Here is a 15,827-nt window from a genome sequence, read left to right as displayed (position 1 = left end):
TTCACTTGTCATTATTAGTCAGTTTTCATGTTTGTTATATTGATTGTGTTGGCTTTACTTTGCAAAACTTGAAATAGAAGTGAGAATGGGCTATTTCATATGCTTTTTGATTGGTTGACACCCCAAAGACATTAGTTAAATGGAATGGTAGAGAGGTTTTCATGTAAATTCATCCAAGAATAGTCTACTAAGAATATACACATGTACCAGACTGATGGAATTGTACATTGTAATGAATAGTCTACCAAGTTTGTAGAAATTAGTAAAGAGGGGTGGGGAAGAGAAATGTTCTCCATATTGGATACAGAATGTCACTGAGTAAATTGTAGGAGATTAGATATGGGCCAAGGACTAACAACTACCCTTCCACCAACCCACCCACCTACACACACACACACACACACACACACATGGAGGCAACTCTTGAATATCTTTGGGATCTTAAGAAAACGGCCAATAAAAGCACTTGTTACTTAGTGAATTTGAAAACATTTTTTCTGAATGATCATAACATCACACAGCTATTAATGGAATCAAAACCCTGAATAGAAGAAGCCTGCAGTGAATGCACAGAAGGCTTTCAACGTATTATTAATATTTTCACAACCAATTTACGAATTTGCCGGCTCAGCTGATATCATTGGAGTGGGTTATTGACCCCTTCCCTACAGCAAGGAACAGGACATTTCCTCTCACTACCCTGTTTTCACCTTAGCGATGAGGCATTGTGATAAAGCTCTCTTCTACAGAGGAATAAACATCACTGTCTGCCATCAAGCCATCAGACACATGCTGCATTACATCACACAAAATTCTCATAGCTCTCCAGATTCTTTTAAATATCTCATAATCTAACAGGTCCTAGCAAGTAATTTTCCAGAAAATATTATGCCCAAGTCTCTTGCTAGGTAATGGGATTATTTGCCGAGTCCTTGAGTCATAACGGCAATGTTGTGTGGAATGTTGGCACGTGCCCAGATACATTATCTTGCAAGACAACAGAAAAAAGATGTGTATGCTGTCGATTACTCCCACACCATTCCATGCTCAATAACAGCAACCAGCTTCTACAACAGCAGGCCACAAGCTCAAACTCCATTTAAACTATTTAAAATATTGTGCAATAAAACGCTTAACCACATGACAGTAATTATCGATCAAAAATACCTTCAAAAGCTACATGCGCTTTTTACATGCATCAGTTACAAGCACGTTTTCGAAATACAAAAAGGCATAATATACCCTTTTCTTACATGAAAATTATGTGTTGTTTTTGTGAGATTTTGATTCGACACTTGGAACCTTAACATGGCAGGTACATTGATGGTAAATAGCTGTGACAGAATTATCTGGCAGCCTAACATCCCTTCCATTTGTCGAACTATTCAGCAGTTTTTTTAAGAAGTTCAATTTAGGTAACTGACAAACACTTGTTAGCACTTGAAAATTCTTTCATTCAACAGATTTAGGTGCCATAAACTTCAATTTAAGTCCCAGATCACATGCAGTCAGTGAGAGCCACTGATAATGATGGAGATGAGTTTAAATTCTTCTTGCCATGCTTCCTGTCTCATAAATTTAATGCAGCTTTTTTCTAACTTCATTTGTGTGGAATGTATATTTTTTGAGAAACTTGAAAGAACAGATTGACCTGTTTCATTATTTTAAGCTGATGTTTGATATAGTTTCTAAGTTTTGATGAAAAGTGGCATCTGCAAGAAGTTTTCTCATTTGTGCAACTACATATGTTTTCTCTCAATTTAGATTCACATGTCTTTCCAATATACAAATGAACTACATTTATATTGTCTTTTTTCCAAGAACAGGGCTGGATAATATAAAATGAGTTAATTTCTGTGTGATAGAGTTTATTGACCATTCAGTGCAGCAAATTCAAGATAAAAGAGCATAAATTTCACTTCTGAATCAGTCGTGAAATGATAGTAACACCAGGGGTTAAGGGAGCGTGGTCATAAATCTTACTCTGTATTGTTTCAGACGGGGGACCTCCTAAAGCACAAAATACAGCATCGTCCAGACCGGCAGGTCCTAGTACAGCAGCACATTCTAGAAGGTGTGTATCTAGTACGGGTCTGCTGAACTCATCACACCTGTAATTATTATGTCATCATCACACCTGTAATTATTTATGTCATCATCACACCTGAAATTATTTATGTCATCACATCTGTAATTATTATGTCATAATTACACTTGAAATTATTATGTCATCATTACACCTGTAATTATTATGTCATCATTACACCTGTAATTATGATGATGTCACCACACCTGTAAATATTATGCCATCATTACACCTGTAATTATTATAACATCACCACACCTGTAATTGTTATAACATCATCACACCTGTAATTGTTATAACATCATCACACCTGTAGTTATGATGATGTCATCATACCTGTAAATATTCGGGTCAGGGTTCTGTTTACTACCAAAGGTGCATGGTCAATAGTTTTGAAATAATCTTAGAATTATTCTTCACCATGAGATGCCATGGCAGTTTTCAAGTATGACAAAACGATGGATGAAAAAGAAATTTAATATTTGAGAACATTTTATGTTCATCTAGAAAATATATCTGAATGATGCAAAACATTATTGATGTCAATATCAGATACCAAGATCGACCCATCCCTTCATGAGCGACAACGTAAACTGAAGCGAGCTCGTATTGCTGACGACCTTAATGACAAACTTTCTCATAGGCCCGGCCCATTGGAGCTGCTCCAGGGCAACATTCTGCACACCGATGATGAAAACTTCAAAACAGCTCTCCAAGGTGGGTTGAGTTGAATCTGATAAAAATTTGGTTTCTATTCATATGTAAATTTTATTGTAAAGCTGATAAAAAACGTAGAATAAGTGCAGTTTGCAAAAAAAAAATAAATATAAAAAAAATATCAGTCAATGCTTTGTAGCTCACCTGAGCTGAAAGTTTAAGTGAGCTCTTTCCGATCAATGTTTTTCTGTCGTCAGTAAGCATTTCACATTTCCGACTTCTTTTCAAGAACCACTCCGCCAATTTTCCTTGGTGTAAAGGGACATGAAGTTATTCAAATGAAGGACAATGCCCCTTTCAAGGGAAGATAATGCAGAAATAGAGAAAATAGTATTGTTTACAAAATCCTCTGCTCAAGAACCACTGGATCAGGAATGCAAAAACCTGCATGAAGAATTCCTCATGTAATGAAGATTCATATTTGTTCAGGTTAACAACCAGGCTGTGGCAACAATAGGAATCTGAAGTTTTACAAAGATGCAATTTGTCAAACTTAAATGCAAGCCTCCTCATGGAGTCTGGATTCAAGTTTTAAACAATAACCCCCAGGTCACTGCCACAATAGGAGTTTACAGTGTTACACGACAAATTTATAGGAAACTCTTATCAAATCTTTTCCTGAAGAACCATGAAGGTACACTATCAGATTTACTCAGGCATCTTGATTTTGGTGTAGATTTAAAATTTATTCAGATGGGGCCACAGTAGGGATTAGAATTTTTAAATAGAAATAGAGGGGGGTATCCCATTACAATCATCCTTCTTAGATGCACAAGAAAACCTGTATTGTTGATCAGATCGAATGTTGATTTAAATGTATCTTACATGACCTGTACAATTTGATTTGTGTAGTAAAGAATAGATAAAAGAACACAATTGCATTGCTCAGGTGAGCAATGCAGCACATGGGCTTCCTTTTTCATTTCAGCTGGATCGATACCATTCAACAGAACATTTGACGAGGATTCCGAGTCCAACTATGGATTTGAGGATGAGAGCACAACGACTAGTGATGGTGTTCCTTCACCGTGTGATTCCATGATGTCGGACATCTGTAGTCCCCCCATTATACCCCCAGCTCCAGAGGTACCATCCTCCCTCAAGTTTCACCAGCTGGGAAGCCTTCCCAGTACCTTCACGTCAGGAGTTACCCTTACGAACATGACAGGTGTCACAGGAGCTAACACTCCAACTTCATTCTCAAAACTGTCGCCCATCACAACTCAATCATTCAGTGTTACAAATACAGGCCCTATGAATGCGAATGGATTGACCACATTAAATGGAGGAGGAAAGCTGGGCAGTGGGAGTAGTTCTAGTGTTAATAAAAATAGACCAAAGAAACCTAAACCAAAAGCTCAACCAAAAACAAAAGTGATTAAATTTCATGAGTACAAAGGACCTCCAAATGTTGTGAAAACTCAGGCAGTTCCTCCTTCTAGTGATCCATCCCTGGAAACACCATACCACATCATGCTGCAACAGCAGCAACTGTTTCTGCAGTGGCAGTTAGAATTTCAGTCAAAGAATCCCTCTACAGGGCCTGGACGGACTGTGGTTGTATCCACCCAGCAGACGGGATTGGATCCGCCTGCTACAATACAGGTACAGACCTCCAGCCCTGGTGTGGTGCCAGTGCTGACTTCATCTGCTGTAGTGTCATCAACCAGCACAGTAAACACACAGACTAGTATGCAGGGACAGCCACTGCTGGCCTCACCTCCAATACAAACGGTGGTTCAGCAGGCCGTGAAGCCCTCACAAACCCCAATTCTACACACTCAGCCACAGGTTCAGGTTCACACCCAGCCACAGGTTCAGATTCACACTCAGCCACAGGTTCAGGTTCACACTCAGCTCCAGGGACAACCCATGGTGCAGGCCCAATCTCAGATTTCTCTTCAAGCACAGCCAGGAATTCAAGCGCAGTCTTCTGGTCCTTCAACTGTCCAGATGAAATCCCCAGTGGTGGCCAAGCCTTTTCCTGTAGTGTCGCAGCTACAGAGCTCCACACCTGCTCAGAGTCCACCTACTCCAAGCAAACCTCTAGTTCAGACAAAGACAATTATACAAGGCCAGCCATCAGTTCAGTTGCAGTCCATTATTCCAGGCAAACAACAACAGCAGAAGACGACTCCACAGCGAGTGAGGCCTGTGTTACAAAACACTAAAAACTCCCTAAGTAACATAACTAAACCTCTTATGAATCTGGAGGATATGAAAGTGGCTGACTTGAAAGCTGAGTTAAAAAAGCGAAATTTGACTGTGTCTGGTGCAAAACCTCAGTTGATTGAGAGGTTGAAGCCGTACCTCGATGTGTCAGTATCGCATGCTTCCACCATGAACAATGTCAGAGATATGAAAAAGCTACCAGTTCATGCTGTTGTGAATGTTCATTCTATGCCCACGTCATCTTCATCACCCGCAATTCTTTCACCCTCAAATGAGGTATCTATGTCATCCTCATCACCCCCTATATCGCCAACGATCAAAGACAAGATTTTTAATCCCCTGTCACCTGAGGTGATGGACATTGCTCCCCCCACCAGTGTCCTAACAGCTCAGATGAAGAACAGTTTGCATTCTGCCAGCACTGGGTCTATACCTATGGCAGATGACAGCTCCCGACCGTCGTCTGTAAATCCAGACATCGCCATGGATGTGGACAGTTCTCTAGATTTTTCAAATTTTATCAAATTTAGTCCAGCTAGTTCATCAGCCACATCAGTCCCCCCAACAATTACACAGACAACAGCCACCTCAATTCATTCATCCCAACCCGCCATAGTGACCAGTCCACCGGTCATTTTGGACCACACAGCCCAAACATCACCACATCCATCAATGCAGGAGGAAATCCTACAGCAACAGAGGCTAAAAATTGCTCAACTTCAAAAGCAGCTGGAGGAATCACAGAAGATCTTACAACAGCAGATGCAGCAGCAACACCTGCAACATCACCTGCAGCATAATAACCCACAACAGACTGCCAGTCCTCCTCAGGCAACACAGCAGCAACCTGCTTCCCCACAACAGATACACCAGGTTGTGCAGCAACCCACATCCCAAGCTCACAGCTTACAACTAATTCAGAAGCCCACATCCCCGCAGATACAATTGATCAAACAGCCAACTTCTCCTCCACAGTTACAACAACTCTCCCCCATACAGCACCAACCGCTGTCACCTCCCCAGCTCCCACAACAAGTGCAGATAATTCATGCACCAACAGGACAACAACACACGCTAAACGCCATCAAGGTGGACGCGGACGGCAAAGCAGCGCAGCAACCTAACACAAAAATGGTGCAGATCACAGCTCCACAGACCATATCTCTAGTGGACGGCTCAGGACTGCCTTTAACAATACCTGTTGTGTCTCAGGGGATGCAGTCGATCCTAGTGCCGAACCTGATGGACAAAACAACCAAGCAGAACCTGGAGAATTTTGTGGTCAGTCATGGGCTGAACAGGAGTTTGAACATTGCAACAAAGCCCAGTACCATCACCAGCAGTCCATCCGTACAGCAACCGTACAGTGGACGAACGATCACTCTGTCTCCCATCAACGGCATCAGCTCAAGGTCAGTCCCAGCACATTTTGTATTCTTAAGATGAAGTGTTGATGATAAGATTGAAATATGTGTATTGTATGGTCTTGAACTAGCTTTAAGTTCTAAAAGAATATTTTATGACTTGCACTAAAAACAGGGGGTGTTTTTATTTCATACATGTATTTATCATGAAAGTAAATGAAATTATCAGCAGATGTAAAACATAATATTGATGGGATTTACAAAGGGATGTGTGAAATATGATATTGATGGCATATGCAAAGGGAGGTGTGAGATATGATATTTATGGGATTTGCTAAACATGATAAAAAGGGGGGTGTAAAATATGGTATAGAGGGGAGGTACAAAACATGAAATGGAAAGGTTACTAGTATAGGTGGGACATCATGTGGAAATTTTGTACTGATTTCTAAAATTCTTGGCACAGTAATCATAATCAATTAAGTTTTTTTATTGAGTGGGTTGACTAACAGGTTTAAGGGGAAATATTATATTGAAGGGAAAAAAACACGGATATAAGCCGTATATCTCAAGCACTGTAATCCAATGTTTCCCTTGTTTATCAACAAATGAGAAGACACAATTATGCATGTGTTTATTGAAGATCAGTGTTTACATATATGATCTAGGAAATCTGCAATATCTTGCGATCATTTCAGCTGTTTATTTAGTCTTCAATTCAAAAGCATGGATCCATACATCAGTGCTTGTCGGATAAAATGCAATGCCATGAAGTCTACAAAATTCATGTGTCAGCCATCTGTTGTAGGGTTATTCAGTGCACAATTCAACCAAATTACCACACATGTTCCAACAACTTGTCAAGCCTATAGGATTCCTTGTTCAATATAGAGAATTATAGAATTCCTTGTTCAATACATAGAGTTATAGAATTCCTTGTTCAATACATTTCATCTTAATAGAGGATTAGCACCCATGATATCATTGCGAACATACTCACACATTAGGTTTGGATTTAGGATAGTGGTATAGTATTGCTAACATACTCACACATTAGGTTTGGATTTAGGATAGTGGTATAATATTGCTAACATGCCCACACATTAGGTTTGGATTTAGGATAGTGGTATAGTATTGCTAACATACCCACACATTAGGTTTGGATTTAGGATAGTGGTATAGTATTGCTAACATGCCCACACATTAGGTTTGGATTTAGGATAGTGGTATAGTATTGCTAACATACTCACACATTAGGTTTGGATTTAGGATAGTGGTATAGTATTGCTAACATGCCCACACATTAGGTTTGGATTTAGGATAGTGGTATAGTATTGCTAACATACCCACACATTAGGTTTGGATTTAGGATAGTGGTATAGTATTGCTAACATGCCCACACATTAGGTTTGGATTTAGGATAGTGGTATAGTATTGCTAACATACTCACACATTAGGTTTGGATTTAGGATAGTGGTATAGTATTGCTAACATGCCCACACATTAGGTTTGGATTTAGGATAGTGGTATAGTATTGCTAACATGCCCACACATTAGTAGGTTTGGATTTAGGATAGTGGTATAGTATTGCTAACATGCCCACACATTAGGTTTGGATTTAGGATAGTGGTATAGTATTGCTAACATGCCCACACATTAGTAGGTTTGGATTTAGGATAGTGGTATAGTATTGCTAACATACTCACACATTAGGTTTGGATTTAGGATAGTGGTATAGTATTGCTAACATGCCCACACATTAGTAGGTTTGGATTTAGGATAGTGGTATAGTATTGCTAACATACTCACACATTAGGTTTGGATTTAGGATAGTGGTATAGTATTGCTAACATACCCACACATTAGGTTTTAAAGTTAAGAGTAATGGTTAAGCTAGCCTGTGCAGTTTTCCGAATTTCTATTTTCAAATTGAGAATGCATGAATAAAGTAAAAAGGAAATGTTCCCGAATATTTTATGAATACTAATAGATAAACAACCATCCCCTTATCCTAATTTAAGGAGGAATGCTACACTGGAGAAATTTGATATGGATGAAAAGTGGAGGATATGTACAACAATATTTCGAAACTGAAAACTTTCAAATTTACTTTATTTAGTCAAAAATTGCAGTTTTAGTAGAAACCAATCTGAAAAAAATTTTAAAACCCCCACTGGACTCGAACCCGCGATCTACAATTCAGTAGTTGACATGCTAACCAACTGAGCTACTCAGCTAGGCGATGAGTTTTGAAATGAATAGACAAATATTACTGATATCTATATTTTCATCCTTGTTTTGAAAGGAAGTCAGTCATTATGACGATGTAGAGTACATCCTTAAAGGCCGGGAGTAACCTAGAAAAATTTACACCCCTACAGCAATTAAGCATATATGGCAAGAGGGCAGGGCTTAGCAGTGTTATCAGAATAAGCAGCAGTTTGATGCTTGACTCTACACGTGCTCTGTAGCAGACGATATTTTGAACAGGGAGACTGGCATGATTTATCAAAATAAACTAAAGTTTTCCTGCATTTTTCTACCACTCTGCTGGATCTGTGAGGCACTGAAAGGATAGGTTTTTACTTTAACAAAACTTCACCCTAGGAATTACAAAATGAATTCATCATTGTTTTATCTATGTCTTTTAAAACATGTAGTTTTTCGATAATATACACAAAATATTGGTATATATGATATAATAATACTTATGATTTTCCTCTTGGTACCTTTCAATTATGAGAAGAATTTGGGGGGGAATTGTAGCTGTGCAATGGAGGACATGTGCATTGAAGGATTATTAAGAAACACTTTGTCCATTATGATATTTGGAGACCTACTATCTGTGATTGTCTCTTTTGACATTGTAATGTTCACACATAAGAGTCCAGATTGAGAGTAATTTTAAAGTGATGGTTGATCAATTGGACATTTGTCATCATTGGTGAGAGACAATGGAAGTTACACAACTGGCCTAGGAGATTGTTGCTTAATCAGACAAACATCATGCTTGACATTATTCTAGAAAAGGTACCAGCAATCCTGCAAAACTCTGAAACAGCGATCAGACTGAACAGTCCTAATGAGTTATTTTTATAAAGTTAACAAATTTTTTAAAGGAATGTGATTATATATAATTAAAAAATAAAATCTGGATTTACCAATGATATATGAGTAAGTACTTTTTTTCCACGTTATACAGTGATTTGATTACATGTTTCCTTTGGTGCAACCCCCCTTATCTAGAACTAGACAAGCATGCTCGTGCAATATGTGAGTCAACATCCGGTGTAAACAATAACAAAAGATAATCACACCCACAAACTGCCAATCTCTAGTTTGAAATACAAATTTAACCCTGCTTCAGATTTTTTAGGCCAAAATTAAAACTTCATGAGAATTTATATCTAAAATAGATATGGCCAATATATGCACAGTTATGAGGGGAACAAGCATACCCATTTTAAAATTTCAGTACAACAGCTTAATCTTTATTTTTGCAAAATAAGTGCTGCAACCTGAATGTGACCAGAAAATTCATATATTCCACCATTTTCACCGATTGGCTGCTTTTATACCCAATTGCCGGCCTTTAAGTGTCTGGATCACTTGTGTGTAGACCTTGATTGTTTATCATCACGAAATAGATAAGATTTAAATTTTTAATCTTCTCATAATGTTAATTTTGAAAATTATCTTATAGTAAACCAACTTCGCTGCCATCTTCACCTGTGGAAGGAAAAAATCAAATAATGCGGACAACCTCTAACCCCATCTTTGTCCCAATGAGGAAAGAGCCGCCTAATTATGACGATGCTGTAAAAAATCTGGCTAACAAGGTACACAATGTAATCAAGCTGGAAAAAACATTTAATGGAACTAGTTAATGAGTTGACTTTATTTTGGTTGCAAATAGCATAGAATGTTTGTTCCACTTTTTCAGGGTCAGAATTTATCTCTAGTGGACAATAAATGTGCCTCCAAGACTTCTATCAAAAGTCAGGCTATGGACGATGTTTTGGAGATTCTTATTCGGAATGGAGGTATGCTGAAGTTTGTGTGTTTAATGTCAGAAAAGATCAACAAGTCTGATATGATTATACCCTCATGCAACTAGATTGATCTGGTTTTCTTCTGAATTGATATTTTCATGTACTTGGTAATGCAGTCTTCATGCCTTATCTTTACAGAACTGCCCCCTAGTGCAGCACAGGAACCACCTCCCACCCCAAAGACACAGACCTCCACCATCACCACAGTGACTTCAGACTCGGTGGTGTCCTCCTCACAATTCCAGTTTTCCATTTTTGGTGGTTCCACTTCCACCACAACCACCATTAATACCACATCCACGTCTGGCACCACGGATGTGTATTCACTGCTGAATGGACCAATCACTGCCACCCCATCTGTGGCCATCAAAAAAGAGTGTCATACTCCTCCACCGTTTGTTTTGAATGAACCAACTGACAGCAAAGACCTGGGACTGGACATCAATGAAATGCTTAACCAGGACTTGACCTCAATGGACTGGGCAGACGATGCCCAATTTTCACTGGACCTCACAGATACCTCCACCATGCAAATAGACCAAGACAAAATGGGCACCTCAAATAACATCTTGAGCGTGCCAACTGATGAAAACTATAAAAATAACTTGCATGGTTCAGAGCCAGATCTGGCAGCCTTAGGAATAAATGACACGGAGAATGTGAATATGGACGTGTCAGACTGGCTGGACGTGATCATGCCTTCTACGGGTTTGACCCCACTTAGTGCTAATGCCCCTGTACAGTTCCCTTCCGATCCGATACTCACTCCCAAGACACAACAAGAAGTGCTGGACCTGTTCAGTTTTGAGGATGGTGAGTTTGGAACGCCCACGGACATTCACACAGGGATCAACTGGGAAAAGTTAACCAGCTAGATTAGAAACGAAAAATGATTAACAAATGAAAAATTGTATAATGAAGAAAAATTTTGTTTGTTTGAAAGAATGGGGTTCTAACTTGGTGATAGATTTCTCTGTTAAGAATTCTGCATGTTGTTTGACATGTAAATTGTTATTTATTTGACGGAACAGTTATATACAGTGTGATTATTTAAAATGCTCTTTCAAGCTTGGACCAATTTTAAGGGAGACACACACATCAGACTCTTACTTTCTGGAATCAGTAGAGTAGTTTTAAGAAACACAAGATATGGCAAGACCAACACAGTCGGTAGACAAGGTGTGCATGTATTTGAATTTTTGAGCTTATTTTCTATGGGCAGTTTTGCCGTATCTAGCTTTTTGCAGTGCTCTTTTTGAGATTAAAGCCATATATTTATGTTTTCTGGATTTTTGAACTCGGTCACATATTGATATGTTGACTGCTATATAAATTGATATTGACTTCTGTATAACATTAGTTGAGTGTGTCCCCTTTCCTTTCATTCAGTGATTCAGCAGCTGTACATCTTCTGCTATGTGTTTTGGGTCCACATATTCTCGGATTGTTTACATATTGCATTGAATCTTTTTGTATAGCAGAGGATGTGCAGTTGATGTGTTACGAAGCTATATTTATCATAAAAATCATTTTACATAGCTGTGTTCAAATGCATTCCATCCAGCAATCCTAACATTGAAGTTCTACATGCCCACCCAGCAGTTTGGGTTTACCAGTTCTGTTCACTTTTCTGGGGACCATGCTAAGAACCAAAATCTTCTTCCTCAAGTCTGCATATTGACCAGGCCAGAAGGTTAATACAAAGCTTTATGAATACATACTCCATACTCAAACTCCTATCAAGTACTCATAACCATACTCAGACTCATTATTCCAATCAAATTTATGTATAGCTTTTGAGTATGAGTATAGCTTTGAAGCACGGATTATGAGTTTGAGTACGAAGTACGAACTCAAAACATTTGATAACCTCCAGGCTCAGATCTTTGAGTAATTTTTGGAGATTATAGAGTAATTTTTGGAGATCATCTTTGAGTAACTTTTGGAGATCATCTTTGAGTAATTTTTGGAGATCTTTGAGTAATATTTGTATTCATTCACAATAAAGATCACTTGCCTGAAGTTTAAAGAACACTACATAATCTTAGCAAATCAGTTTCATATCTCATTAGACGTATTTTACTGTTGGATAAAAAAAATTCCCACAAAAATGTCAATGGGAGATCTTTGTTTTATTTGGAAAGATTAAATGAAGTCAATCTGTAATATTGGAGAAGAGAAATATTGTGGTGTAACGACAGGTGTCAGATTAATCCTTTGATACATTCCCCTTTCTGGTAACCCCGCCTCCATCAACACACCTCCCTGTGCTACATTCTATTAACATTTTCATTACTCGATATAAAAAGATGGTTACTACATTTGATTATATTTTACAACACATGATAATAGAATGTAAAACGGGGTGGAGCTTGTCTCCAATTTACTAAAGGGCAATTTTTTTGTATGTTCAGTTTTGAGAATTTAATGGGCACATATTCCTAACAAATTGTAAGTGCTGATTATTTACTTGGTATCATATTGTGCTAGTTTCATTTTACCTAGGTCTTACAATATCATTTCAAAGTCATCCCAATGCTTACTAGTAATGGTGAACTCTTGCGATTTCCTATTTTGGAATACTTTGTAATTAGAGTACTAGGGTTGAAGCCAACGAAGGTGTGCAATAGAGAAAATTATGTTCTGTTTATGACTGTTTTTGTTGTGCTACTGGAAATAAGCACTACCGATAACTTGATTTCAATTGTTCAATTCATGACAACTATTGCTGAACATTGTAACAAATTAAATATATGTGTACATTGTAGTAGTTAGGGAGAAATTTTAGATTTGATGCTGTAGGAAATAATAGCACATGAAATAGTGGTCACGAGGTTTAGAGTTGATAATGTTGAAAGTTTGATCAAGGGGACATGTAGGAGGTCTTCCAACACTGTCCCTAAGTTTGTTGTTGGCCGGTTAAACTCCCAACCATTGTTTGTTAAAACTATGAAGTGCCTTTTGTCCGTAATTGGCAATAATCATGTAAACAGGCTGTGTTCTGTGCCCTTGATTTAAGAAAAAAAATTCTTGATATATATATTGTGAACTATTTTTCTGACAAGTAAAATGATAGGTGTTAAATTACTTGTAAAAACAGAATGGCATTGTTATGTTGGTTGGAGCCGAGAAGTATTATACACAGTAGGAAATCTGCGTAGTACCTGTATCAACATATCTCTGTTCCTGGGTTAAGTGTGTGTACATTTTATAAAACTGAAAAGTTTAAATAATGCATATACTTAAAGCATTGTTTTTTGGTTTTTTTTGGATGTTCGGTCAATTCTGTGATTAGTATTGTGGTACTTGTTTAATCCATAGCTATGACATAATGAAGTTATGTTAAAAGTTGGTACTAATTTATATAGAGCAGATTATAGCAGGCGTGGTAAAACATGTAAATATTCCTTTTTATTTAGTGTGCGTGTCTATTGCTGTTTGTATGAGTACTTGCACATAGAGTAATATATTTGCATTGTTAGATCACACATTTGTTTCTCGTTCTTTTGATGATTGTTGTTATTTATTTTGTATCTGTAATTTTCATTTGACTGTAAAAGCATACAAGCACCAACTATTTACCTGTTATGTTTGGGTCTCTTTGGACAAATGCAGAGAAATACGACAGTGGATAGATTTCAGTAATCAGCCAATCATGTACCTTTACTGAGCCAATTTAATTCGCAGGTCTGATCAAAGTTCAGAAGCTTCCTTTACGAATTCTTAAAGATTGCACCACATTATGCATCTGTCAAAAATTATCATATTTCATTCTCTAGCACGTTAATATTCAAGTGAAATTTCCATCACTTCCTTAGAATAAAAATTGAGTGTTTTTATTGGTGACTTTTGTTCTTCATAGTAGATGAACTAGGATATATTTTAATTTTTTTCTCCTTCAGAATAGTGCTTAATTGTATGTTAACTTAAAGCTTTGTTCTATCTTTGTGTAGTGTTATTGACATTCCTACTCAATTTAATTTCTTTTTCTCTGGAAACGGTTTGGTTGACTATTCTAGGTATGCTTCTTAGTCTGAGTGATTAGTGAGAGGACTTGTCCCCTAGGTTGTTGTATAGAACATATCATTAACATGTGCTACAGTAGCTCTCTGTATTCTGCATGGTTAGTAGGATGCCTTAAATGTACATAAAGCTAGTCCTGCTGGAACTATTTCCGTTACAGTCAAACCTGGTTATATTGCACCCAGCTATGGTTAACAGTTGATAATTTTGGAAGTAATATTCATTTCAAGAGAAAAACAAACGTTAAATGGAAATGAAATTGGATGCTGCCAATTCCTTTTTATTTATAGGTCGGACATTTACGTAGAAAGTCCATCATCAGATACATACAGTTCATTGATTTTTACTTGTTGCAGGTGAAATCAACCGTGGTTTTCTGATGATGTGAAAATGTTGTTTTTTTTTATAAATGTATTTTTAACTTTAGTATTGATTATTTTGATTAAACATGTCAAGTCACAAATTCATTGTTATTCGGACGATACAGACGGTCGTGCAAACATAAGAACTTACTCAGTAATAGTTATTTATTGTACGTACAAAATATTACATGGAATAACAAAATTACATAGAAAACAAATAAAATTATATACAAGTCGCATAATATAACAAATTACATTGCTTAAAAGTCCATGAAGGTGCACTATATCTATGTGATACTGTAGAACAAAGTCTTTTTAACTACATTAATATTGAAGTAGATCTTATAGAAAGTTTTTGTTTTTTTAATATTTTTTTTTTTAGACTTAATAGATATGCCCCACATTGTTAACGACCTTTGGCTGATAACGGTCAAAGTTACAATTATTTCCGTATTGTCAATCAGGATAACAAATTAATGGTCTGACCATGTTTTGATTATTGTCATGTGATGAAATAACTGTACAATTTTGGCCAAAAAGCAATGTTTGCAATCAAATTGATAGTTAATAAAAGTATTTTGGTTAAATTTGAACATATTTGTTACCTAGCTTGTTGAGCAGTGTCCATTATTGTTAATCACACTGTGATGTTGTGAAGAAGAAAAAACTTGTGGTATTTGGTTAAAAGTCATATGTTTGTGCCAAATATGTTGTAGATATAAGTAGATCTCGCATTCATGTCTCCATGAATGCCGCGGATTTTTAATCTGTTTGTTATGTACATAGTGACTGCAGCATGCACATGACAGCACTTTCTGCTTGGTCCCCTTTTTGAGTTTGTGTGGTGGCTAGTGTAACCTGTTTTTTGTACATACATTTGACTTTGATATCATACACTGTACATGCTGTCTTTGAGACCCAAATAAACTTTGCTTGATGTTACTTGCCAGGGTTTGTTATTCTATAAACCAGTGAATTATTATTGGGGTGGCAGAGGTACAACTGACGCAATATTTGTTGTTTGGCAGCTGCAGGAAAAATATCTCGCAGT

General features: G+C 37.4%; 1 protein-coding gene across 6 annotated transcripts in view; it reads left to right on the top strand.

The window, feature by feature from the left end:
• The window catches only part of LOC125672047 (myocardin-related transcription factor B-like), a 57,090-nt gene extending 41,372 nt beyond the window's left edge, over nucleotides 1–15,718 (top strand). For 4 of the 6 annotated variants that reach the window (XM_048908113.2, XM_048908114.2, XM_048908108.2 and 1 more), the window contains 6 exons: nucleotides 1,999–2,074; nucleotides 2,639–2,803; nucleotides 3,693–6,387; nucleotides 10,043–10,178; nucleotides 10,283–10,382; nucleotides 10,530–15,718. In XM_048908113.2, coding sequence (XP_048764070.2) covers nucleotides 1,999–2,074; nucleotides 2,639–2,803; nucleotides 3,693–6,387; nucleotides 10,043–10,178; nucleotides 10,283–10,382; nucleotides 10,530–11,266 — 3,909 coding nt within the window. In that variant the 3' untranslated portion in view covers nucleotides 11,267–15,718. The remainder of the gene's footprint in view (nucleotides 1–1,998; nucleotides 2,075–2,638; nucleotides 2,804–3,692; nucleotides 6,388–10,042; nucleotides 10,179–10,282; nucleotides 10,383–10,529) is intronic. The other 2 variants (XM_048908110.2, XM_048908111.2) reach the window with 1 other exon arrangement.
• The last annotated feature ends 109 nt before the right edge of the window (nucleotides 15,719–15,827 follow it).

The sequence above is a fragment of the Ostrea edulis genome, chromosome 4, assembly GCF_947568905.1.
Source record: "Ostrea edulis chromosome 4, xbOstEdul1.1, whole genome shotgun sequence".
NCBI classification, from domain to species: Eukaryota; Metazoa; Mollusca; class Bivalvia; order Ostreida; family Ostreidae; genus Ostrea; species Ostrea edulis.
Note: the sequence above shows the minus strand (reverse complement) of the source record. Positions and strands in the feature narration are given on the sequence as shown.